This window comes from Candoia aspera, chromosome 6 (assembly GCF_035149785.1).
Source record: "Candoia aspera isolate rCanAsp1 chromosome 6, rCanAsp1.hap2, whole genome shotgun sequence".
Taxonomy (NCBI): domain Eukaryota; kingdom Metazoa; phylum Chordata; class Lepidosauria; order Squamata; family Boidae; genus Candoia; species Candoia aspera.
Window position 1 is genome coordinate 36,623,078 of NC_086158.1, and position 27,412 is coordinate 36,650,489.

At 39.5% G+C, this 27,412-nt stretch overlaps 1 protein-coding gene across 1 annotated transcript; it reads left to right on the forward strand.

Moving 5' to 3' along the window:
- The first annotated feature begins 1,742 nt into the window (after positions 1–1,742).
- Positions 1,743–26,816, forward strand: LOC134500450 (vesicle-associated membrane protein 2-like). The gene is made up of 3 exons (XM_063307785.1): positions 1,743–1,899; positions 24,083–24,197; positions 26,637–26,816. Coding segments are annotated over exons 1-3 (297 nt in total). The 5' UTR covers positions 1,743–1,897.
- The last annotated feature ends 596 nt before the right edge of the window (positions 26,817–27,412 follow it).

Sequence of the window (27,412 nt, forward strand, 5' to 3'; positions counted from 1 at the left end):
TGACCATTCACATTAGGCAGCAGGTGCTTATCCCCTGTGGTTTCTGGAAGTGCAATCCTGGTCTGAAAATGGTATTCTTGTTCTTAATGACTGAATTCTACTTCTTAGGGGAATTGGTCCTTGCTGTCCTGTACTCTCTACCATCAAAGTGCCATGATGGTCAAAATCTCTATTGCATTAAATGGTCATAGATTTGCAGGTTGTTTTTGAAATGGTTTGTGTGGCTTCCAAAGTCAAGCATACATTTTAATACTTGCTGACATCTATACTGCAAATTGCTCTTTAAAAGTTACTTCTGAACAGATTGCTTATAATTGCACTGACATTTCCCCAGAGGCAGGGAGACTTATTCACAAATCAGTAACATCAGAGTGCTTATATGTAAGGGTTTTAAACTAAAATCCATTGAAATTAACATAGCTGCTCAAGAGTATAAGAATTTCTCAACTATTTCAAGACGAATGAGTCCTATGTATCTGGGATGCCAACCCCCCACCCTTATATCTGGTTTTAATCAAGTTAAATCCAAATGTCTATATTTTTTATGTATGGTTTCCCATTCAAAATGTGACTCCTTTTCCAAATTTTGAGTGCAGAATACATACAATCTTACTGTTTTTTATCTTATTATATACCCTTACATAACTAACAATGTAGCAGTGGCATGGGAAAAGGGTATCCACATTTATTTAAAGCCAATACTTTCAATAAAGAGACCATAAAATTAGGACTTTATGCTTTCAGATTACTAGTGAAAATTATATATTTTGATGCTGGAAAGGAAGGAAGGAAGGATCAATCTCCCAACACACAGTAATGTGTCAGAAGAAAAGTTTACTAAGATCAGGGATAAAACATTAAGTACTTTTATAAAAGACTGGAAAACTTTTATGGACATTTTGCTGAAAATGGGAAAAAGTGAAATGGTGAGTTCTGGATATGCTGATTGAAAATAAAAGGATTGAATATGGGACAGAATGAATCTTTGTAATGTAATTTTAAAGAGGGAGGAGGGATAGTAAGTTTGTAGCTACTGCAAAGATCAGAAGTCACTTCTTTATCTTTTTTTTCTTTTTCCTTTTTCTAACTGTATTGCTTTTTGCACTTTTTCTTTTATCTTCCTTTTTTTCTAACTTTTCTTTACATATTTTCACAATAATCTTTTATCTATATAAAAATCTTCAATAAAAACTTCACACACGCGCACACACACACACACACACACACACACACGAAACGTTTACCTAAAATCTCTCCCTTACATCTACTTCTTTGTGTAAAGGAAATTTAAGGAGGAAGCAAGGAATACCAAAAAGCAAATATGAAATTTTAAAGTCCAGAACCATCTGTGTCATGCACCTTGTGTTTAAACTAGGATTTCACACCTTGTGATAACAGCGTCATTGGATTTTACCTAATGTTTCCATGTGGCAGCTCTAATATGATCCCAATTTTAAAAAAATTCTATGAAGGATAAATAAAGTGCAGGAGAAATTACATAGGGTTAATGAAGACTTTTGCACAAAAAGGAAAAAAAAACCCAAAAGGTCATAAAATGAGTCAGAGCACAGAATGTTGCACTTCGGTAACTAGATCTCTTCTCAAACCCAGCAGAGTAATCTCTCTTTCTGAAGAAGAACAGAAGAGAAGAATGACACTGAGCCTTCCTTGAAAGCTTTTCCCGGGATAGCAACTGCTAGAAAGCTTTGCCTTGGCACTTCTTCTCGGGTGGGAGAGGGAGAGATGAGGCGCGGACATGCTCAGTAGCTGATGTCTCCTCCACAGCAACAGTGTCTACAATATTAAGAGGTGGTTTGCCTCAGAAGCACGGTTAGAAAGCCATCTTTGCTAACGACTAGAGAGAGAAAACCAAGACTAAATCATCAAGCAACAAACAATGTAAGTAAATCTTGATTAAATCGGGGAAAGAAGCCTCCGAACGGACAGTCCACAATGAGGGCTGGAGAGAGCGGGTGTTGTCAAAGTGGCGCTCGGGCGCTATCCAGCACCTATGGTGCTGAAAAACTCAGAATACTCTGCTTATATATGGGCGTGTTCCTCATTCTAGTACAGGACTGCAAGGCTCCAGTGATTTGGGATTTCCTCTCAAAACTATTCCACCCTTTAACACTTTTTGCTGTGTACATTATATATTTCCTCCTTATAAGAGATTTTATTTGTAAAAATATGCATAATGCCCAGAAAGTCCATGACTGTGATGAAAAGTTGCTATTTGGGCTCTTGTATAGTCATGTTCCCCCATCCCCCACCCCACCCCCATATATAGACTTACAAAAAATGACAGGAGAGGGTTGCTGTGGAATAGATAACCTCCATTTGAAAAAGAGGAAAACGATAAGCCTCTACTGGAAAGTCCATCAATAAATAAGCAAGCTCGTTATAGACTGCCCTTATGGGCACTCAAATTCTTTAACATCAGATTCTGAGTAACATAGTATGAGTCCCATACATATCACAGTTTGATGTCTTGCAAAATAGTCATCTGGTGGCTTCATTTTCAGCACTGGATCAGATTAGCACCCCATGATGTGTAAAACCATTTCTCACCTGCCTCTTGTGGATTTAAAGGAAGCGAATAAATCAATCAGAAGACATTTTGTTATGCAGCTATCTGGAATCCACAGAACTCTCCCCAGTAAAAAGAGCCAGAATTCAGTGGTAAAATACATACTTTCCCCTTAGCCTTTTCAATAAAGGACCTTAACTGGCATTACTACTGGAGATGTGCCAGTCTTCAGATTAGAAAGTAGATAGACTCTTGTTCTGATTAATAGTGAACATTTACTTGGTTTATATTTTTACTTGTTTAATTAGCTGTATATTTATTCTTCAATGAAAGTTTCACCTAGCATTTTACAGTTAGAATATGTAGAAAGGCAGTTCTTTATTGATCTGATCTCAACATTCTTTTGATCTGAGCATTTAGTGATATAAATCCAGGGTTCTGGTTCCTCTCCGGGGACAGGAAAAAATTACAGATGAACTCAGACATTTTGTATTTACTTTGCCTTTTAATTTTGCCTAGATTCATGGGTGTCCATAAAAAAAATCAAGTGCAGAGTTAGCCACAAATTAATATTCTGGAAATTTAGGTCTTAGAATTCTGAACCCTGTTATAAGTTGTAATATTATGTTTCCAACATTTTACCTTAATAATCTGAAAGTCACCAAATGTGAATAAGAAAATCTCCTAATGCTCTAGGCTGCTCCCAGCTCTTGAGTTAATTAGATTTTAATTAGTTATGCTTGTGATAGATAGATAGATAGATAGATAGATAGATAGATAGATAGACAGATATCTTTTAAAGGAGATACATTAATTGTTGAACAAAATAGTCTTTTTTAATAGTTGTTGAAATGTTTGAAAAGATAAAGTAGAGCACTTCTACTGTACAATAAGAGTTGTTAAATGTATTTTAACAGGTATTTAACAAATGTATGTATTATTTCCATTTATATCCCATCTTGTTTTGCCTGGAATAGTCAAAGCTACCAACAGACGGTAAAAATACCAATACATAATAATTTACAGTTTAAAAATATTAGTTAATCACAACTAAATAATCAATGCAATTTAAAAGTCATGACTGAAGAAGTTCTTGAGGCCTCTCATAAAGATGCAGATAATATACACCAAGCACAACTGGGAATAATACAGGAAAATGTCTTGCCAGCTTGTCTGACAAACTGGCCTGTGAAATTGCAGGCATCATTATGACAACTTCTCATGCTAATCTAAGGGCCTGGACAGGTTCATACAAAATAGGTGGTCTCTCGGGTAATCAGGTCTTTAAAAATTAACCTAAAATCTTTTATTGTGTTTGGAAAATAACTGGCAAATCAATTACTTGGCAGGGGACTGGCAGCCTATACAAGGAAACCTCACATTTGGGTACCAGTTTAACTATCACAGGTTCATATATTTCACAAAGTTAATTGCTTTTGTGCATATGTTTGCACAAGCTAGTTTCCAGAACTCAGGAGCTAAAAGTAACAGCAGATAGTAAATATTTATATGTAAATCTTAAGAGCCGATTGTTTTAGCCCTGTTAAGTCTATGCCAGTGAAAAAAGACATGTTCTAGTATTGTTTTACCTTAATGCAAAACATTAAAAATGGTGCAGTGCAATTTCCTTCTTTGTAAATATGCTTTGGGTTGCTCAGCATGTTTTATATGTCTTTAGTATTTTCACAATATGTGTTATGTATGTTCATTATTATGGTTTTCAGGTGGCCAAGACAAGCATTTAATGCCATGTGACTGGAAGACTCATCCCATTGATCCAAGAAGCCAAACACAAATATCAGTTAGCATATTTCTTCCCTTACAGTAGCTTTCTGAATAACAAGAGGTTTGGAAGTCTATGTAAATTTGTTTCATGTTTGAGTCTCTGCACAGTGGTTTAACTGTGCATCTGCCTTTTCCAGATTCTGCTGGGCTTAATGTAATCCCCTGTACCTTTCTAGCATTTATGAACTTGTCCTGCAGTTCCTCTATTGATGTTGTTGCCTAGCTCTGTGTATGTAAGAAGACAGGATGATGTCAAATACTTTTGTTTGTGTGAGCTGTTCTGTGGTGATTAAGGCACCCATTTCCTGCTGTAGAATTACATAAACTGTACTAATAAGACTAGTATTTCAGCTAGATTTATCTTGTTTTCTCTGTATTCCAGTATGACCATACAGTATTTATTCAACACAAAAATATCCTACTGATCCTCTGTAGCTTCAAATATCTGTACCCAGTGCCAGGTTTTTGAAACAGCCTATACTGTACCCTTCCTAACCAAATATCCTAATGATTTCTTGTATTCATTATTGTTACTACTACTAATACGAAAATAGTGCTCCCTTAGCATGTTCTACTATTTTAAATCAGTGGTTCTCAACCTGTGATCCAGCACTCACTATTCTACTCCAGCTAGTCTACTACTCTACTGCAGATGATCTTGATGTGAAAACCAAATGGCACTTCAGAAAATCACGATTGATTGATTATGTGCCATCAAATCATTGTTGACTCTTAGCGACTATATAGATAGATTTTCTCCTTGACAATCTCCCTAACCTGGTCTTTCAGATCTACCAATGATGCACTCACCACCTTGCTGCTGGTCATCTTCTTCTTGTCTTTTCTTCCACCTTTCCCACCATTACAGCCTTCTCCAGATAGCTAAGTCTTCACATAGTGTCCAAAATAGAAACAATTGAGCCTGGTCATTTGTGTCTTGAGTGAGAGCTCTGGGTTGATTTGTTTGAAGATCTATTTGTTTGTTTTTTTGGCTGTCCACAGTATTCTTGGGAGTCTTCTCCAACTCTAGGTTGATTTGTTCAATGATCTGTTTGTTTGTTTTCTTGGCTGTACGCTTGGAGTCTTCTCTAACACCAAAGTTCAAAATCATCAATACACTTCCTATCCCACTTCTTCAAGTCCATAGGAAATCACTAAGCCCCACAATATTTTGGAGTTTTCTGCATGAAATGCAACCCAGAAGTGTTTCTAATAGAATTGGGGAGTGTTTGAACCAATTTTAAGAGATGTTATGCCACAGAAGAGTGAATTAATATGTAGGAGGTCAAAACATATAGATATTACGAAGTTGATTTTCAGTACAAAATAGCTGAGGTTTTTCCTTGTCCCCAACAATAAAAGACAAACAATCAAAAGCTTTTCCATTTTTTCTTGAACAACATACCCAACAGGATGCATCTCAGATTGGTGTGTGTCCTCTGTGTTGTACTTGTTCTCAGAAGCATTCTTAGATGTGTATGCGAAGGGTAATAGCTGCCCTCACTGGCCAAGATAAGCACCTACATCTTATTTATTTGTTTGTTTGTAATTAAGTATACTTTATTTATCAGCAGTTATTAGAGAAAAAGGAGATTTGATAGGTAATAGGAGCAAAAAGAGGAAGAACATTTGTTAAAAGAACATGGAACCAAAGATACTTTGTGGATGTAAGGTATATGTAGTCAATCCTTATAACAATGGCAAATTTTCTGAATATAAAACCAAACCAAGGACCTGAAAGTTTTACCACTGTAATTGTTCAATTTCAAAAAAATTACCGCAAAGAAATAGATGCATACATATATCAGTATGTTTGAGTGTTTATAATTAATAGGCATTTTTTTAAAAGAATAGATTTGTTTCAATGTTCTATTCCAGCCTTTCTCAACTTTTTGACCCCGGAGGAGTCCTTGAAATATTTTTTCAGGCCTCAGGGAACCTCTGTACATTCAGGCTCAAATATAGGCCACAAGTTACAAAATTATTATATTTGTTTCGTGTGTAGGCCTGTATATATGCATTAACAGTGTTCTTAAACTAAAAAAAAAAAAATGAAACTTACCTCTTCAATATGAAGTTGCCCAAATTTGAAACAATTTTTTAAATAAATTGTGATCTCCCAGGGAACCCCTAGTGACCTCTTGTGGAACCCTAGGGTTCCATGGAACCTTGGTTGAGAAACCCTGTTCTATTAATTCTGAACCATTACAGTCTTCAGTTGCTTTCTCTGTGTACAAATAGTCCTTGTTTAGCGACCACAATTGGGACTGGCAACTCAGTCATTAAGTGAAGCAGTTGCTAAATGAAACTGCAACGGTGCTTATGATCTTACTTCAGCTTTCCTTTGCTTTACAGAAGGTCATAAATGTGGGCATTTGTTGCAAAATGGGGTATTGGACCTTTTCATCACTGTCGTAACTGCAAACAGTCACTGTATGTAGCAGGCACTAAACAAAGACTACCTGTATTTCTTGTTAAAGAACTGAGCACTGTTTTATTAATGTGGTGGATCTTTAATATGAATAAAAATGGGACCAGAAATAAAATGTTACATTGCTGAGCATTTCTATTTATTGTTCCAGCTACATATACCTTCCTCTGTGATATTCTACTCCCCTTCTCAGCTCATCTGCTATCTATCTAGATCATCTATCTAATTATCTATCTATCTACTTTTACCCTAATAATCACTTTGCATTCCATGGCCATTGAGCATGCATGGCCCTCCATGGGTTCTTTGGGAGTTCCCCCTTGGCAGACTTTCTCCTCAGTTCTTTCTATATCTCCAAAGTTTTGGAATTAAGAATGCTGATTCTTCCCAATATTTGGCTGAATGTTAGAAGCAGAAGCAATATGTAGTTTGTTATTGTATTTGATATATTGGGATGTTACTGCTAAGCAGCAAATCCTCCATTGTGAATTGCCTGGATTCTTGTAAAGCATATTTACAATCTTTTTAAAGTCAAGGAAAGAAATAAACAGAAACTTTTGGGACTTTTCTAACCCCAAACCAGTTGGAAATGTTAACATCAAGGGGCTGTAAAAGAAATGTGTAGCTGTCTAAGATAGGCAAGCTAGAACTGGATTCATTGTGCCACTTCACTCCCTGTCTCGTCTGGTAGCATCATGGGCTATAATCATATACAGAATCTGTGCTATGAGTGCTTTCCAGGGAATGAGTCACTAACTGGATGCAAACTTCCATTACTGGCATCATAACTTTCTGTTACCTGTTATGTGCAGGACTCACATTGTTTTCCACTGTTACTCTTGGATAACAGTGACATCTTATTGGATGATGCAGGCTGCATAGGTTTTGAACTTCTGCAGCTGGCTTGATCATAGCAGCATCAAGGGCATCTCCTATAGTTTCTTCACAGAAAAGAATCCTTTTAATCCATGTGTAATAAATAATGAATCATTCATCATTCGTTACCTTGTGTTCCTGAATGTTTATTAACTAATTTGCAAGAGATGATGGGCCTGGACTACCCAGGAGGCTCCCTTTATTTTTTTACATGCACATTGATGGAGGGTAGTTAGTAAGTTTTTCATCTCCAGATGTTGCTGAATTGCACTTCCCAGCAACTTCAGTCTGCATGGTCAGTAATAAGAAGTGCTGGGAGCAGAGATGTCGGTACAGTATGGTCAAAAAGGTCAAATGGCTTTGCCTGTTTTTTATGAGCATTGCATGTATGATGCATGTAAATGTGCAGAGCTTTGATCAGACCTTCACAGGTACTGATCTTGATGTTTTTGACTATATCCTGCAGATATCCCTGGCTGAAAGCAAACCTCCAAGAGTCCCTCTGTTGTGGTGGAGATAGGCGGTGATAGAAATTTGAAAAATCAATAAAATATGAAGGGCCACAGCAATTTATCATTCATTTAATACAATTATACATCATTTTATTTTTTTTTAATGCCAATATCAGCCACTCCCTTGCCTTATCGTTCCCAGTGGTGTAGATTTAAGAACTATAAATGCAGTCATGAGAAAAATAACATATTTATCCAATAAACTGAATGTGTTTATTTGGGATGAATCCACCAAAAGGGCTGGAATAAAACAATACATGAAAAACACTTAAATCAAGAAATACATTCATTTTTTAAAAATTGTTTGGCTGGAATATAAATGTGCTCTTTGACCTGGGAAAAGACATGTACAAATGGAACTTACCATGTAGATTTGCATGTATCTTTCCTCAGCATTGTCTATTAAAATTGTATATGTAATGAATTTATGGAGTACAATTATTAAAAGTGGTCAGCAAGTATTTGGTTTGATTTGTATTTCCCTTTGTTTTTCTCAAGGTTAAGAAGAAGTTAAGCCATCCAAGGGTTAACTGTGTGAATAATTTTTTGAAGAAGAGCTAGTGGTTTATCATAAGTTTACACTTTTTTCATGCCATACAAAATGTGTGGCTGACAAGTCCTTGGTGTAAATGTATTCACTGCTTATATCCACACCTTTGCTTTACAGGACTGTATTTTTAAGTGATAGTGTATATAGTGTTACAGACTTCACTGTACAAATTCTGTCAGCACTTTTATGCTGCTCCACTGAACAATTCGAACTATCATTATGAGGTTTATACAGAAAGTAGTTTTGTCACATATTTACTGAATTCCTTCCAAAGTGTTCAGGACCAATATAATATTCTTCTCCTTTGTTCACACACTGCACTAAGTTATCATTTGTTTAATCATGATTAGTGATTAAACCTTAGTACTCTGGATTCACTCAATATATTAAACCATGGACTATGTGATCAGTATTATCCTGTACTGGAATATGTGTGCACCCCATGTTTTGCTATGTGTTCCACTCCCACAACCCACCAAATCATCTTTTAATTGTATTGGTGTTGGTTTGATTAGGAATAAAACCTGGCTGGAATATATCATATCCTATTCTGATGCACAGCATATTGGATATTAAATAGACTTGCGTTCTGCTATCACCTCCTTGATGCATCCATAGAATTTAGTCATGATCATTGTCAGTACTAATTCGTAACTTCTGAGTGAATGGTCATAACAGCAAAAGAGTTGCATGCATAGGATCCCAGATTCAAACCTCAAGATCTCCAGGTGGAATTGAAAAGGCTTTCTGAATTGACAAGAGATCTTTTAACAAAAATGCAGTGAGTCACAGACCAGTGGAAGTGAGGACTCATTTGGAACTGCCAGATGAGAGGGTGTGAGGATGACTTGCTAGCTTCTGTCCAGCCAGTAGCACAGAATTCGTCTGTCATAGCCACCCAAAGGGATATTTTTATAAGGTCAAATTTGAGATGGAAAACAACTTGCTCTGTACTTCCAGTAGGCTTGAAACAAACAATAATTTCCTCTTATTAATAATATACACTCTTAAAATTCTTAGTACAACTTGGCCAAGATACTTAAGCTCTGAATTGTTGCACGAAAAGGGAGGGGTGAAACAGCAGATCAATGAATAAATTTGCTGCAAAGATGCTGGGCACATTCTTAAATTCTCATGTGAAATAGAGATGACCTGTGCAGTGGTTTCTCTCTATACAGCTGTAAATTGACAGGCTTTTACACATAAATGGGATTTGGAAACTGATCCCATTTAAATGGGATCATGTGGTCGCATTTAAAATACTGCATGCAGAATTTATATTCATTCTTCTATAAATGATTGCAATATGCAAACATGGTTTTCATAAAGGAGTTGCTAAACAGTGTTGAGGGTTTTATTTTCTTTCAAGTCTTATCCAGTAGGACTACTGTTAGATGAAGCTTGCAGAAGTTTTGATAGGCTATTGTCTATATCCTTTATTTAGCCTGTTTGTTTAAAATATTTATGCTCCACTTTTCACTATCAGCAATCCTGAAAATTGTAGATAATTTTTATTTATTTATTTCTGAATGTATACCCTACTTTCCATTTTATTCCAAAGAAAGACTAGGCAAAATAAAACAATAAAGAACATAAAGCATGACAATAAAATTAATCTTAAATTGAGATTTTAAAAAACATTAAAATTAATTATTAAAATAATTACCAATATTGGCAAAACAAGTGATTCACACAACAGATTTAATAAGGTCAGTTCAAGTTCTAGTTGCTACTAGTTTATTTTTCAGCTTTTTTTTTTTTTTTTTTTTTTGTGGCTCAGTATGTTATGTCAATCCAGCTCAATTGATTAGTTGATGGCTCAGTGTATTACGTACAATGGTTTAATTATATCCAGATTAGGTGTGTTGTGTGAACACATCCTATTTCTCGTTACGTGTCTCAGGCATTTCTGGTTCAGCTTTAGAGAGGGGGAAAAGCACCGAATAGCTTTTCTGAGACTTTCAATTTCTCCAATGTCCAAAGCATCGAGGGTAGCAGAATTTGAAAGATCTCTATAGATCTGCCATAGAAAGAACAGTAGAAGTTGGAGTGCTTGATTTGGCTGAGAAGATCCAATCCAAATCCTTACTCAGCCCTGAAGCCTTCTGGGTGTAAAGGAATGGAGAGATAAATTTGATGAAAGAAGGGATGAGCTGCTAAGGGAGGAAAAAATGACAATTCTAGCTGAGAAAGCAGAAAGAAATGCTAATAGCCATGCCTTAATACTGTTTGGTATAGATGGGGCAAATAGACACTCTGACAGGCTTTCAAGTTTCTGTTATTCTGCCCTGGAATACTGCAGTGTCTGTTTCCTGACCTGGCCTATCTTGAAGGGCTGACACTGGGTGATTTTGGACCATTCCCTGTATTACAAGCTAAGCAAGTCATGGGTTTGTTGCGATGATAGAATGGGGAAAGAGCAAGGATGGGCACCATGTACTCCTTGAACTCATGGAGGAAATAAATAGAAAGGAAAATCTGAAGTTTTTATTATTTATCTATTTCCTTGTTGTCACAATGCTGTACTTCAGGATACCCACGTAACACCTTGCTTCCAGGTGCAATTCAAGGTGCTGGTTATTACCTATAAAGCCCTTCATGGTGCAGCACCAAGCGATTTGCACACCAATTATCTCTGCCCATCCAGCAAGATCTGACAGACCAAGCCTGCTCCAGGTCCTGTCACTTAGGCAATCTCATTTGATGAGACCCAGGAGAGATGCTTTCTGTTGCTGCCTCTGTCCTTTGGAACAGCCTCACACCACTACCACCCCCGAGATTTGGCTGGCCCCCATCTGGCCTGCCTTTGGAAAGGCAAAAAAGATCTGTTTTTTTCTTCAAACATTGGTTCTGGGGGAGGTATGACATGTTGGATGATTTCTCCCCCCACCCAGCACTTTTTTTGTATATATGCTCTGTTTGGGTTTGTGCTTTTATGTCTTTCATTATGTAGTTTTATTTAATTTATTATTGTTCTTTAATGATGGATGCTGCCCTGAATCATGTGCTAGGTGGGGAGCTATATAAATCAAATAAACAAATACATACTGTAAATACATAATATTGTGTCCCATGTCAATTTTGGTATGTCATTCATATGTCTGTTTTGCCCAGTTGTCACTTTTTGTGTGTGTGTGGCTTGGAGTCAGTGGTGACTCCTGGTAACTACCTGGACAAGTCTCTGCAGTTTTCTTGGCAAGATTTTCAGAAGTGGTTTGCCATTGCCTGCTTCCAAGGGCTGAGAGAGAGTGACTGGCCCAAGGTCACCCAGCTGGCTTTGTGCCTAAGGCAGGACTAGAGGTCTCAGTCTCCTGGTTTCTAGCCTGGTGCCTTGACCACACCAAACTGGCTCTAACATTAGTGTTCAGTTTAAAAAAGGCTACCCCAAAATCATGTTTAAATTTACCTTTTTTTAATCTTCTCTCAAAATACATATTCTACCACAATTCATACATTGTTTTATCCTAAAGTATTTTACAGGCATTTCTGAGACAAGAATTGCATCACAAAATATAGAGAAGCACAACACTGAAAGGATAATTTGGAGGAGGCAGATCAAGTGATTTTTCTACCTGATCAAGAATTCTACAGGTAGAATCCTTGAATATCTGAGGGCACAGATAGGATGTAGTGGTCCCAAATGGAATTTTATTGTATTCTAAATTAAGTTTGGAAAGATTTTGATATAGTGATCCTTTGCAACAGTTGTTCCAAAACTACAATTCATGCAGTTTTGAAATACAAGCTTTCATCAAATTTTAATATTCCTGATAATTTAATAGTATATTGCTTTTTAAAAAAGAAAAACATTTAAAGTGGTTTTGTTTTGTTTGGGGGGCATCATGCAAGGAACTGTGATGAAATCTGGTGTAACAGCAAAGCTTTGCTGCTGTGTCAAACACAGCAATCTTTATTTAAGCTGATGGCTTGCTAATGGCTATGGATGAATAGTGGATATTTCCTTAGTGAAAATCATCAGCTACTTTCTTAATGGACAATCCACCTTACAGTATTTGTGAATGATGGGGAAAAGGAGGAGAATTTATAAATGAAGTTAGGCAGAGAGCTGGGACTTTTAGCTGGTGTTGTTTGAGCCTGCGTTGGAATTGTTGCGGGTGGCAGGATTCAAGCTGCATTCTACTTTTAAGTCTGTTTGCTTCCTGTATAAGCTGCTTGGATAGTTGCAAATAAGCAAACATTGGGGACAGAAGGAGCACGGTACCAAAGTTTTGTCACAAATGAACAGAAACAGTAAAAGGGTACTGATGCAATACAGACATCTTTTTTTCACAGGTCTGCAATAGGCCACTCCAGTTTGGTCAGTCTGGGTGAGAAACAGTGGCAACAATGACCTGGGGATTCCTACCCTTGGGTTACTATACAGTTTGGACACCCAGATATCAAATCAAATCACACCTTTATTTCAATCATTGACCAGCATAACATTATACCATCAACCCAACAATTCGATTAGAACAAAATAGCCAAAACCAGAAACACTGGGCTTGAATATAAGTTCAGTCACATAACAGAATAGGGCAATATGTTTATTTCCAATAATATTATAACTCTTAAGACTAAAAGCCAGTTTGGTCTAGTGGTTAAGGCAATGGGCTAGAAACCAGGAGCCTGAGAGTTCTAGTCCTGCCTTAGGCATGAAAGCCGGCTGGGTGACCTTGGGCCAGTCCCTCTCTCTCAGCCCAACTCACCTCTCAGGGTTGTTGTTGTTGGGAAAAGAGGAGGAGAAGGGAGCATTAGGTATGTTCGCCACCTTGAGTTATTTATAAAAATAATAAAGGCAGGATAGAAAATAAATAAAATAATATTCCTTTTGTAAGTGATACTATACTATAACTATGCAATTCCCATTAAATTTATATTTCTGACTATAAACTGGTGGTTAGATCTAAGGTACATAAGCCAGGAAGAAAGACTTAAATCTAAAATTTCTATATTTATGAAGCCAGAGGAGCAATCACCTCTCATCAGATTTTACTAGCAGGAAAAAGAAATTTGGTGATGTCCAGAGAATTAGATTCTGTCTGATCAGATAAAAGGAGTTCCATGTAAAATAAATCTTCCTCTTATAACTTTATTAAAATTTTAAAAAGAAAAATTTAAAAAACTCCATCAAGAACTAATATTTAGAATAAAGAGAGAAGCAAAAAGAAGGAAATAGGAAAAGAATAGAGCTAAAAGTGCAGAAAAAAAAGAAAAAAGAAAGAAAAGAAATACAGAAAAGAAATGACTTCTGATTTTCCTTTACAGCAGTTATAAATAAAAATGTAAATTAACCTGTTACTCTATGGTTACACCATTACTTACATTTTTTCTATAATCTATTTTTTTCTTTTTTTTGTCATCAAATCCATACATCATAATTTCATTTGTTTCTATTTCCCACAAAAAGTCAATAAGGGGATTCCAATCAACATTAAATTTAGACGATGTCTTATCTCTAATTAAAGCTGTTAATTTGACCATCTCAGGAAGTTCTGTCATCTTCACCATCCATTCCTCCACTGTGGGCATGTAAAATAAATCAACACAATTTGGATATTTTATGAGGGGAAATAAAATGGACTCCAACATCCTTATAAACCAGCAATACAATAACACATGAGCAGTAGATTCTCCAGCACCTGTATCACATGGACATAATTGAAGGGCTTATGGCACTTTCTTGTGGTGGATTTCAGCACTGCTGCTGATTCCCAGGAAGGAGGGAATGCATTCCAGGTGTAATGGTCACCTATTCTAAAACGCCATCAGACTCATGAGTAGGAATTCAAAGATATCTGATTTATTAAAGAATAGTATGCAGGATCACAGAGAAAGCTGAGAATGATGAAAGCACACCAAATTCAGACTAAAAACCCTCGGTGCAAATGAAATCCCTCCCCCCGTAGAATCTTCTCAAGTTCACAATCCCAGGTGCTCTTAACGGTTTCTGATGGTCTGCGGGAAAAGTCCTTGAGCAGAGAAGATAACCCAAACACATTCCATTGCACTGATTTCACATACAGAGCTTGGTACAAGGTCTCACAGCAGCTCCCTCCCAAACAGAAACGCGCGTCAGCGCCATGGCATGTGAAACATTACGATTTATATACTACATTGAATCAGTGAACAAGACATACTGCCCCCACAAAATGAAGAATACATTAAGCAGCAGGCTTCAAAGGATAAGTAAGGTGGAAACGGTTAACTAAATCAGGAGCGTTAACATGATGGGCAGACACCCATTCAGGATGAGGAAAGTGTTTCCATCAGACCAGATACGGCAGGGTGCCTCGAAGCTTGCGAGAATCAACTATGTCCTTGACTTCAAAGTGTTGTTGGCCGTCAATCATAATTGGAGCAGGAGGAGGAGGCTGAGGGTGCCAACGCGGTGAGTGGTGCACAGGCTTAAGCAAGCTGCAATGGAAAACAGGGTGCAAGCATTTGTGAGGCAGTTCCAATTTAACAGTAACTGGACTGACAAGATGAACAGGAAAAGGACCAATGAATTTGGGAGCAAGTTTTTTAGAGGGTTGAGGTGATTTGATAAATTTAGTAGATAGATACACCTGATCCCCAACTTTGAAGTCGTGTTGTAAAGAACGATGCTTATCAGCTTGAAACTTGTAAGCAGCCTGGGCATCAGCCAAAGCTTGTTGAATTACTGGCCAGGAATCAGATAGTTTAACAGCCCAGTCGGGCACAGAACATGTTTGGGAAGGGGGCTGTGGCAGTTCAGGGATGGGAACAAAGTCGTGACCAGAAACCACGCGAAAAGGGGTTTGTCCGGTACTTTGATGCACAGCATTGTTGTAAGCAACTTCAGCAAAAGGTAACAACTCCACCCAATCATCCTGATGGTAGTTAATGTATACTCTAAGAAACTGTTCAAGAATGGCATTTAAAATCTCAATAGAACCATCAGTCTGTGGATGGGACGATGTGGACAGTGACTGTTTAGTGCCAATCAATTTTAAAAATGATTTCCAAAATTGGGAAGTAAACTGTGTGCTGCAGTCAGAAATTAAACAGGAGGGGCTACCATGGAGGCGGTAGATGTGGAGAAATAGGCGTGCTAATTGTGGGGCTGACAGGCTGGATGCACATGGAATGAAATGAGCTTGTTTAGAGAAAAAATCCTTTACAACCCAAATGACAGTTTTCTTCTGACTGGGAGGTAGGTCCACAATGAAATCCACAGAAATCTCGTCCCAGGGGCGGGATGGGCTGGCCACTGGCTGTAGAAGCCCCTGTGGTTTCCCCCCTTTTCGTTTTGACATGGCACAAACAGGACAGGAAGCAACATAGTTTTTTACATCACATCTTAAGGTTGGCCACCGAAATTGACGGCGAACCAAATGCAAGGTTTTGACAAAACCAAAACGTCCAGCAAGTTTATCATCATGGGAATGCTGCAAAACATCAGCTCTTAAAGTTTCAGGCACATAAAGGCAGTGTCTCTATTAGCTAGCAACCAAGTGTCAGATTTCAGTGCCTGGAGAAAGTCCTTCTGTAACTGACAAGGAACTTGCACTTTCTGCTTCCCAGACTGTGCTGGGGGCGGGGTTGCCTGCGCACGGGTCTGGCTCCGAGTGGCAGCAACCAAGCCCAGTTGTGGTTCAGTGAGAACAGTCCCAACCACATCTGCCACCTGGTCAAGGTCCTGAGGTAAACGTGACAAAGCATAGGCCAGAAAGTTTTTCTTTCCCGGAATAAACTGCAAGTTAAAGTGACTGTCTTCAGCAAAGGATCGTTACCTTGTCGTGGTGCTGGAGCTTGAGCACCTCAATGATGCCATGAGCTAAACCGTGAAGGGACACCCAAGACGGGAAGGTCATGACAGAGAGGTCAGACTAAACGCGTTCCCTGGGGAAGGTAATGGCAACCCACCCCAGTATTCTTGCCGTGAAAACTAAATGGATCTGATATTCTAGAGGTGACGGACTCGTCCCTGGTGGAGCTGGGGGTGTTGACGACCGACAGGAAGCTCTGGCGTGGGCTGGTCCATGAAGTCACGAAGAGTCGGAAGCGGCTGAACGAATAAACAACAAACAAAGCGACTGTAAAACTGAGCCCAGCGAATCTGTTTAGGGCTGAGATGTCGTGGGGTGCGGAGGGCTTCCAAATTCCTGTGATTGGTCCAAACCTCAAAAGGGCATTTAGCGCTTTCAAGGAGAGGGCACCAGGTTTCTAAAGCTGCTTTTACAGCAAAAGCCTCCTTTCCCAAACATGCCAACAGCGTTCTGTTTCAGAAAATTTCCTGGATAGATAAGCACAGGGTTTTAAGTGATTTTCTGAATCCCTTTGTAACAAAATAGCCCCAGTAGAGGAGTCAGAAGCATCAACTTGGACCACAAAGGGGCGCTCAGGATCAGGGTGCTGTAGAATAGGCTCAGCAGCGAAAAGGGTTTTTAGTTTCTCAAATGCTGCCTTGGCATTCAGGCGTCCAATTCAGCACTGCCCCAGGATTTTTTACTTTGCGTGTCTCCCCCAAGCCCTTGGTACGGAGTAAATCAGTGAGAGGCAGAGCACTCTCAGTGAACCCCTGGTAAATTGCCAATAGAAATTACTGAACCCTAGGAAACTTTGTAATAGCCTCCGGGTGTTGGGATGTTCCCAACTTAGAATAGCCTGAATTTTTGCAGGGTCCATTTCTATACCCCGGTCAGACACTCGATAGCCCAGATAGTCAAGCTGGGTTTCGTGAAACTCACATTTGGAAAGTTTGGCATAGTCTGGCATCTCTAAGTTTGCGTAACACCTGTAAGGAGGCGTTCGTGTTCCTCCTTGGTTTCAGTGTAAATTAGAACATCATCTAAATAAACCAGAAGCCCTTTAAACAAATGATCATGTAATACTTCATTAATCAATTGCATGAAGACTTCAGGCACCCCTGCCAAACCAAAAGGGAGGACTTTGTATTGAAATGATCCTAGTGGGCAATTAAAAGCAGTTTTCCACTCATCCCCAGCTTTTATGCAAATGTGGAAGTAGGCTTCGCGAAGATTGAGCTTGGAGAAAATCTTGCCATTTGACAAATGAGCTAACATGTCCTTCATGAGGGGCAGAGGGTACTTGTTGACAATAGAGACAGAAGTCCCGTAATGCCTCGAGCTCCTTCTGAGTCATCGGATAAATTTTTGGCTTGGGCAATTGAGCATTGGGGACCAACTCTATTGCACAGTCAGTTTTCCGGTGCGGGGGGGTAACTGATCTGCTTCCATCTCCCCAAATACGTCTGCAAATTCTTGGTATTGAGCAGGCAAGCCTTCTAAATGTGGCAAGTCAGGGCGCGGTGTGGCAATCGCTGCCCTTCCAACCCCCGCACGTGCAACTATCTCCGCTGTAGGAGCTTGGTAAAATCCATCTTTAAAAGTCAACAGTTCTGTGCTCCCAGTTTATATAGGAGCTTCGATAGGCCAAGCAGGAGATCCCCAGGATTACTAAGGGATTGCCAACAGGTGCTACAATGAATTTCAAAGTCTCACGGTGGCTGCCCATTTGCATTGCCACAGTTCCAATGAAATGGGTTGCTGCCCCCACCCCCCCACCCCCGCTGTTGAACCATCCAACTGTGTGAAGATCAAAGGATGCTGGAGGGGGAAAGTAGGCAGTTCCAAAGCAGCAACCAGATCAGGGTGAATTAAACACCGGGAACACCCAGAGTCAACTAAAGCCCATACCTCTGTAGTTTTTGTGTGGGAACCCAATTTCACTTTTACTGCTAAAGTGGGACAGTCAGCACTCACCATAGCATCTTCGCGCCCATCCTCTTCCACCTGCCCGCTGGCGCCTTTCATGACAGGTGGCTGGCATTTCCCACCGGCTCCTTAGAGTTGTCTTCAGCCTCTCCCGAGAAGTAGATTACTTCTTCAGCGTCGTCTGTCCCTTTGGCTGCTGTCATTCACCGTGAGGGGGGGGGGGCGATTTGGCCAGTGGCTTCCCCGCTTGATCTCCAGCCTTGGTTTTTGGGCAATCAGCTGCTCGATGGCCCTCCTTTCCACATCGGAGACACTGGCCCCTCGCATAGTGCCGATCTCTCTCCTCATCCCAGGCTCTATAGCTTGGCCGGGCAGCAGTCGCAGCACTTCGGGGTCCTCTCATGGTGGCAGGTGGTTTTTCAGATTTTCTAGTTTGCATGAAGGTATGCTGAGCGTGCTCAGCCTTTCCTGCCAGACAGATCCAGTCGTACAATGACTCGGGGTCATCTCTACACAACGCCCAATGCAGGACGTCCCAGTTGAGTTCCTCTTTAAAACACTCTATTAGAGTTGACTCAGACCAGTCAGTGATTTTCCCAGCCAGAGCTTTAAACCCTAGGGCGTAATCAGCTACTGACATTTGGCCCTGGGTAAGATCCTTCAGTCCCTTCTTAGCTCTTGCCTTGGCCAGAGGATCTTCAAAATGCATCTTTAATGCCCACAGGAAATCATCGAAATAATCAAGTGCAGGGGAGTCAGCATCACTTAATTGAACATACCAGTCAGCCACTTGACCCTTCAACTTGGTGGCAATGGTAGTTATTTTAGCCTCTTCAGAAGGGAAGCATGCCCCAAACTGCCTCATATAACTTTTAGCATTACTTAAAAAGAAAGATAACTTTGTTGGATCCCCATCAAATTTGACAGAAAAGTCTCTCACTTTGCCTCCGGTTGGAGTGGAACCAGCAGGCACTTGAGTGGTTTGGCCCCAGGTTACAGTAGCTTTCCCTTTACGGGGTGGGGATACTGATGGCTGGGCTCTGCAGGGTGGAGATTCATCCTGGAGCTGTCTCCGGCCCAGCTCTGCCGGTGGTCTGGATGGGAGGATGGGGGATGGTTGCAGGAAGCTGGGATCTCCTCCGCGTCTCCCCTGCCCCTCCAGTGACAAAGACAGGTTTTTCAACATGTACTCCATCAATTCTATTTTGGCTTCCACCACTCTTAGTCTCTCAGGGGTTTGAGAGTCCCCTCTCCTTCGCGTGCCTGGTTTCCTCTTAGTTGACACCATAGTAGATTCTTTGTCTGGGGTTAGTGGGAACCGATACTTCCAGGATGTCCCCGACATCCCTGGTTGGGGTTCCCCCACTTCATCCAAGGTGATAAACTCTGCAAGCAATTCGCTGGGTGCCAGTTGCTTTGGCTCTTCCCCGTTGTCAGATTCCTCTGAATCAGGATTGGAATTCGATTCATCCCTTGACAAGTCTTGGGATTCTGAAGGTTCTGTGGTGAGATTCAGTTCTCCGCTCTTGACTGTCGACTCGGGCATCAAGCTAGCCATCTCCTCGAGTCCCCCGGTCGTGGATTTTGACTCAGCCATCGTTAACTATTTTCCCCTCACAAGAGACTGATCTTGGTAGGAGCTAACGGTACAACTGTGGGGATTCTCAGCTTTATGTAATGGTTGCCTATTCTAAAACACCATCAGACTCATGAGTAGGAATTCAAAGATATCTGATTTATTAAAGAATAGTATGCAGGATCACAGAGAAAGCTGAGAATGATGAAAGCACACCAAATTCAAACTAAAAACCTCGGTGCAAATGAAATCCCTCCCCCGGTAGAATCTTCTCAAGTTCACAATCCCAGGTGCTCCTAATGGTTTCTGATGGTCTGCGGGAAAAGTCCTTGAGCAGAGAAGATAACCCAAACACATTCCGTTGCACTGATTTCACATACAGAGCTTGGTACAAGGTCTCACAGCAGCTCCCTCGCAAACACAAACGCATCTCAACGCCATGGCATGTGAAATGTTACGATGTATAAACTACATTGAATCAGTGAACATGACACCAGGCAGATAAGAGGATTCACAGTCCGGAGACTGTTCCTGGTTAAGAGGTTCAGGGCAGCTCTGTCCTAGAATCTCCCAGGTTATTTACCCTTAGGTCAGTTAGAGTAGCTTCAGTCTGGCAAGATTCTGTCTATATGGTGAAAACAATAAAGAACTGGAGTTTGGAATACACTGACTCGACATTGTTCTTGGACTGACCCTGACATTTCTTCTATCTTCCTTCCAAGACAACTGAGGGTAAAGTATTAAACTGAGCCAGTCTAAAGGCTCTCCTCAGTTTGGAAACTCTGATGAAAATTATTTATTTATTTATTGAATTTATATAGCCACCCATCAAACCTGTATGTGACTCTGGATGGCATACACAATTAAAACAAAAACTAAATAATCAGTATAATGTTTCAGGAAAATTTTTCTAGGCAGGCAGGATTGATTTCCCTCCATATCCAGAACATGCTGTGTCAATACTCTGTTGGTGTCTTTATACCCCAGAGACAGAAAGGCTTCCTGAGAGAGACTGTAACAATGCATCTTTTCTGTAAAGTTTCTATTCCACCTAGCATTATAATCTTATTTTAGTATCAGAGGAGTCCATCCCACAAATAGAAAATTTAACTTTAGCCAATATACAAAGAAAATTAGACAGATTTTAGTTGCAATTTTAATTGTTCCCACCTTACAAAGGAGAATATTGAGGACACTACATGGTACTCAGAAGGCATGTTAGATTTATACTGAAGAAGTTGAGAATACACTTTAGCAGTAAATAGCTTTAAAGCTGCAGGAATAGAACAGGTCTGGACTGATAAAAGATTCCAATCATCAAAGCTGATTTTGGGCATTCTGAGCTACCTGGTTTGAATGAGCAGTTCTCCCACCTGAGGTCTGGAAAATGATTCCAAGCTATTTAAATATCTTTACTTGCTCAATTTTGTGGCCATTTAATTGCCATACATGGGCTCTAGGGTGCTTAGCCAAGTCTATTACAGGTAGTCTCATTTAGCAATTGACTCATTTAGCAACCATTCACAATTACGATGGTGATGAAAAAGTAACTTTATGACCAATCTTCACATTTATGACCTTTGCAGGTCTGAAAAGCAAAGGAAAGCTGAAGTAAGATCATAAGCACAGTCATGGTTTCGCTTAGCGATCACTTCACTTAACAGCCAAGTTGCTGATCCCAGTTGTGGTCACTAACAAGGACTGTATTTTTCTCTTTTTATAACTTATCACTAGCTTTTCATCCTTCCAGTAGATAGCAAAAGATCTTAAAGTGCGTTTTAAGCCAGTTGGAGTCTGATAAGAGAACTGCATCATCAGCGTACAAGAGTATTGGCATATGAGCTAACTTCGGAGGAAAGAAATTGAGATTGTTTTGACAGGCAACCAGGGAGTTTATTTAGTAGCTAAACAATGATGGAGCTAATATGCAATCCTGCCTCACTCCCACTGCTTTAGTAAGCTGGCATTGTAGGGTAAATCAAATTCTTAGGCAAGAGTTTTCATGTAATTTACATAACAGCAATAGTAAATGCCAGTCTATTGTAATGCTAATGAGTTTCTCCCACAATTTGACTGGATATTGAATCAAAAGCAGACATAAAGTAAAGAAAGGGGGCATATAGGCAGGATCCTGCTTTGGCTGTATAGTTTTCATGGTCAGCTCTAAAACCACCCTTTTCTTCTGCCAGAATTTGCTCAGATTCTAATCAGACTAATAATTTTGCATTTAGATGTTTAGCATTAAGTTTACTCAATAAACTGATAGGACGATGATTGGTTGGTAGATCCTTTTTCCCTTTTTTATAAATGGGGACTGTTATTGCTATTCCCCAGTCCTTTGGGACTATTGTGGTACAATTTATGGCAGCAAAGAGGGAAGCTACGACTGGTTATCCATCATTCCAAATTGTAACCGATTACTTCAGATGACATGGAATCTTAGCTGGTGCTTTTCTTGTTTTAAGTTGACTGATCAAGTCTTTAAATTCTGTGCATGTTATTGGCAGTCAATGAGAGATCAGCATCCAGTTCAATTTGTTCGATGTTGGATTCCTCTTGTGCTTATAGAAAGTGGAAGTGGGCCACACAGGCACCAGCAGGAATACTAAAAGTTGGGCAAGACAAGCGATTAGCCTGTGGAGCAGCATAAGGCACCAGAAGTAAGAGGAATTCTGTCCCTGTGCTGCTGCTATCAGCTGCTGGCAGGAAGCACCAGTTGCTTCCCTTTTCTTTTTGTGAAGTAGTTGCTTATGCTTAAGCTTTTCTGTTGTAATAGACTATGAATGCAAAACATCAGCGGGTCTTTCTTGTATTTATTACATAAGCTGATCAAAGCTCTCTTTGTGAGTGAAAGGTATAGTGTCTGTTTTTGGTACGTTGACTATTACAAGAGCAGATTGAAGTACCTGTATTAGTTTAGAACAGCGTTTCTCAACCCCAGCAACTTTCAGCTGTGTGGACTTCAACTCCCAGAATTCCCCAACCAGCATCCTGGCTGGGGAGTTCTGGGAGTTGAAGTCCACACAGCTTAAAGTTGCTGAGGTTGAGAAATACTGGTTTAGAGTAATGATTTATGGCTGATTCCCCTGAGCAAGTAACAAGTGCAGCTCATATCTGTTGTGCTGGTTTAAAATATTTGTGATCATTCCTTTGTGATGGGGGGACCATTTGATATGGAGAAGACATGATCCATCCTCCTCCACAGCACTGAGGCTCAGGTCAGTGCTGCATTAGGAACTTAAAATAAAAACTCTGGAAAATGGTCATTGTCAGGGCAGCTGTCAATTAAAAAAAATCTGAATGAAAGGGACCATGTATTGGATGGCAGTGGGAAAGGGAGCAGGTTGGTTGTCCTGCAAAGGAACTCATCTGTGTCCTGCAGCTGATGTGGGGCAGTGGCCATTTTGGCCATCTTCTTTGCCTGCACTATGGAAGTGAGACTGGGAGATGGCTGTGGGGAGATGTGATGGGAGATAGGGGGCAGGCTGCTGTTGGGGAAGGCAGCTTCAGTGCCTAGTACCAATGCCATGTTGCAGCTCCCTGTGCCTGGTCATCAGAATTTCAGTGGCCTTATTCCCTGTCTGCTGCTACTTAATGCAAAGCCATCTGTAATAATTCCTACCTGATACATGATTAAATCATTGATGAGGGGGCCAACCTGGTATGCATTTCTAAAACCCTGTTGGGCATGGGAGTTGTGTGTCTCCTTTTCTAGAATCTGAATTGAAGGTGTGGCACCAGTTGTGACCCCAGAGCAGAGGCAGAGATGTGGCTATGTTCATCTGAGAAACTCTGATGGCTTCCAGGGGCATTGCTCCATATATAACTGGATATGAGACCCTGATCGTGAAGTTGGGCCTTAGGGATGAGATGGGCTTGCTGCCAGTGTACCAGCCTCCCAGCTGCTGCCTCCCTATACACTTTTTTTTCCACAGCTTCACAGCAGGACATCTCTCACACCAGATTTGAAAGCAGGGCAGGAGAAGAAAATGGATGTAAACTTAAGATACGGATGTCACATTGCTAAATAAGATGGGTCTCAAAAATGGGAACATTAAAGAAGCTAGAGAACAAATTAAAGACATTTCTGATAAGGGTGAAATATTGGCTGATTTCTACTTTAGGTCAGCTGCAATTGCTTCCCAAGGTGTCAGTGCTGCTTCCAGTCCAGGAGTTCCTTCTCAGAGCAACATGACCAGCAATCGGAGACTGCAGCAGGCCCAGGCTCAAGTGGATGAGGTGAGCTTCACCCAAAACACCTTTGTAGATTTAGTGATTATGACTGATGCTATGATTCCATTTTTAAATTTGGAATTGCTTATTCCCCAGGATGCACAGCCAGTAACCTGGAATGAGTATGCAGTTGACATTAGGCATTGCTGTTATATGGAGATGCCATTTTTTTTAATTTCCTCAAGTGATGGATAAATGGATAAGAACATTCAGCCACTGTTCACTGGGTTCTTTATTTCTTTCTGTGTTGAGCTGCTCTCAATAGCAGACAGCATTACATTCATTACAAACTGTAGTGAGTTAAAAAAAACAACAGACCCTGTGTTGAATCAATAACATGGGGTTGATAAAACATGGAAGTGAATCAAGCCACAGCTTATGGTCAAGTAATAATTGTTAAGCATACTTATTTTACATGTGGCATTCTGGAACTTAAAAGTAACTGGAGAATGAATCTGTAGCAAAATACTCAACATGTATGCAAAGCTAATAATTCTAGAAAGTAAGAGCACCAACCAAATAACACTAATTCATAAGGATCAACATTGTAAATATTATCTATGCAATAAAAGAAGGGAGTACTGAAGTTAGTACTCAAAGTACAAATATATCTATTGATTTCCTTAGATGCAAATTCTCTATGGTACAGGAAAATTCTCTAAACAGCTGACTTGTTGACACCATCCTTGAAACAAATATTTTTCTTCAGAAGATATTTGGAACTTGAAACAAGTACAGAATAATTAATCAATCACTGTCTAAATTAGCACATCATGTGAAGCAAATTTTCCCCTCAATTCTGACTTAACGTATTGTGATAACTCAAGCCATTGTGGCTAATAAACCATGGTTTATGGCTGACTATATTATGTCAGCTCAATTAACTGCAGTAGTTAAAAAATCACAGTTAACAAATAATGGTTTTGCACAATGCATGAATCCAGAAATAGATTGGGGGTTAGACTCATAGTACTCTCAATGTGATGGTACTAAACTAGTCCCTTAGATGGCACTAAACACTCACACCATAGAATTTCTAGTGCAGCATGTGTTCATACACATTGCATAGGGAAGTTATATTTTCTGTAAGAACTTTCATCAGAAACAATCTATACAAATAAGGCTTCTTTTGCCCACTAAGAAATGTTATGATGAAAGTAGCTATATGTGATTTGCTGTGTGACTTGAAAATTGTGTTTCCTATGTGATCTTCAATTGTCTAGAATTTAGTCCACCCATGCAAAACCATTTTCGAAGGACCCTTCCAATTGGTTTTGCACAGCTGTACTATGTAGTAAAGGACACTGGAAAAATAATGCTGAACAGAGATAGGAAGTGAAGTGGCTATGAATAAATTTTAAAAATGGAAAAACTGGATTTGTCCAGGCTGTTTAGAGGGCAAATATTTGTAGGTACCTGCAGATATTCAATGTAATCCTTATAGTAACTTCAGCTCAAATCAAGTAGCCTGTTGTTTCTCATAAGGCAATATTTCTATTTCCTTGAATTCTTATCAGCAATTTGGTTTTTGTCTGATTTCAAAACAGTAATATTACATCATCTCCCTTCCATTAACTGAAAACAGTGTCTTACTATGGAAATCGGAGGATCCAAATGGCTGGTTATTACAATAGAATAGTAAGTTTTTCCTCAGAGGGAAAATTGTTATGGAAAGATGCCATTTTTTAGAAGTATTTAGAGTCACAGCACATTGTACTTTCATTTAGAAAATGATTTCTTCATTTAAATTTGATCTTTCCATTTACTCAGGATTTAAATAAAAATACTTACTGTGATTATTTCACTTATTGAGCAAAATTACATGTGAAAATGCCCTCATTACTTTATAAAATCCAGTTTCCATATACTTCCCTACTCCCTTCAGAAGCTAATTGTCTGACCTTTATCTTTTCTTTTTCCATTCAGGAAATGTTCTTAATATAATAAAAAGAGTGCTCTGAACTTGTGCAATCATTTCCCCTCTTTCAGTAGCTCAATTCTGTGTGCTTCCCACCCTTTATAATAAATTAACAGAAGGGCAATGGGAATGTGTCTTCCTACCCTGACTCTGAAGCCCCTGCTCCTTGAGCTCCTACCCCTTGAAACCTCCCCAATCACATACTGACTATGATTAGTTGTTAGCCTTTTGGACACTGCACAGACTAGACAATGCTAACAGACATAGTTCCATTTCCTTCCTTTAAAGTTTGCGTCCAGAGGGAATATTAAAAATGGTATTGGTAGACTTGATAACTCAACTGTTTGCTCACTATAAACCTATGGCAACCTTTGATTGAATTTTCAAGTAAAACTGTCTTGTATACTTTTTTCCAGTAAGTAGATGGTGCTTTATCTTAGAATTATCTTTCCTTCATCAGATGTTGAAAAATGGATGCTATTTCAATACTTTATAAGTAGGTTTACTAAATGCTGTGCCAATTTCAGGTGGTGGACATCATGCGGGTCAATGTAGACAAAGTACTAGAAAGAGACCAGAAGCTCTCAGAACTTGACAACCGAGCAGATGCTTTGCAAGCAGGGGCCTCACAATTTGAAACCAGCGCAGCTAAGCTGAAGAGGAAATATTGGTGGAAAAACCGTAAGGTATACTTGGTTACCGTATGATACAGTATGATCTTATTTCAAGAGAAATAAGGGCAAAGTATCAGCCTAAATTCACTGTGTTAGTTGATTAAAATGAAAATTGTATATACCCCTAATCAGGGATTCTGGAGTTTGGTTTAAAAATGTATAGGTTGAGGCTATACAGTATAAAGAAGATTATCCTCATTCAAAATATTGTAATTACACCTTCCATATAAAACAAGTTGTTCATTTCGTACAAAGTAAAGGTTGCCACTTGTTGAAAGATTCAACATTGCATGCACCAACTTTTTGCCCTGTAAGCTTATTGGCCGCTAGGAGTGATAGATGTAGGAAAGGTTAACAGAGAATCTCTGCATTTTTATCTCCTTTACTTGTTTAGCAAGAATTACGTTGCATGTCTGCATGGGATATGCCTCCTATTGATTAGACTGATATTCCCATCACTTCCATTTCCTGGTTCCCTTTTCACAATATTCTTTCTCTGTTCAGTACTGAAAGATGCATCAGGCTGCCTCTAATCTCTAGGTAGACTACTGTAGATAGTTTAGGCTTACCTTTCATAATGTTATTCTCAGAACAAAGAATATCTTTTTTTTTCTTTCACACAAGGACCA

What these genes read in the sequence shown, in the direction of transcription:
- LOC134500450 (XM_063307785.1), top strand. An exon ending in CCCAGGCTCAAGTGGATGAG is followed by an intron (nt 24,198 to 26,636) that starts GTGAGCTTCACC and finishes TGCCAATTTCAG; the next exon opens with GTGGTGGACATCATGCGGGT.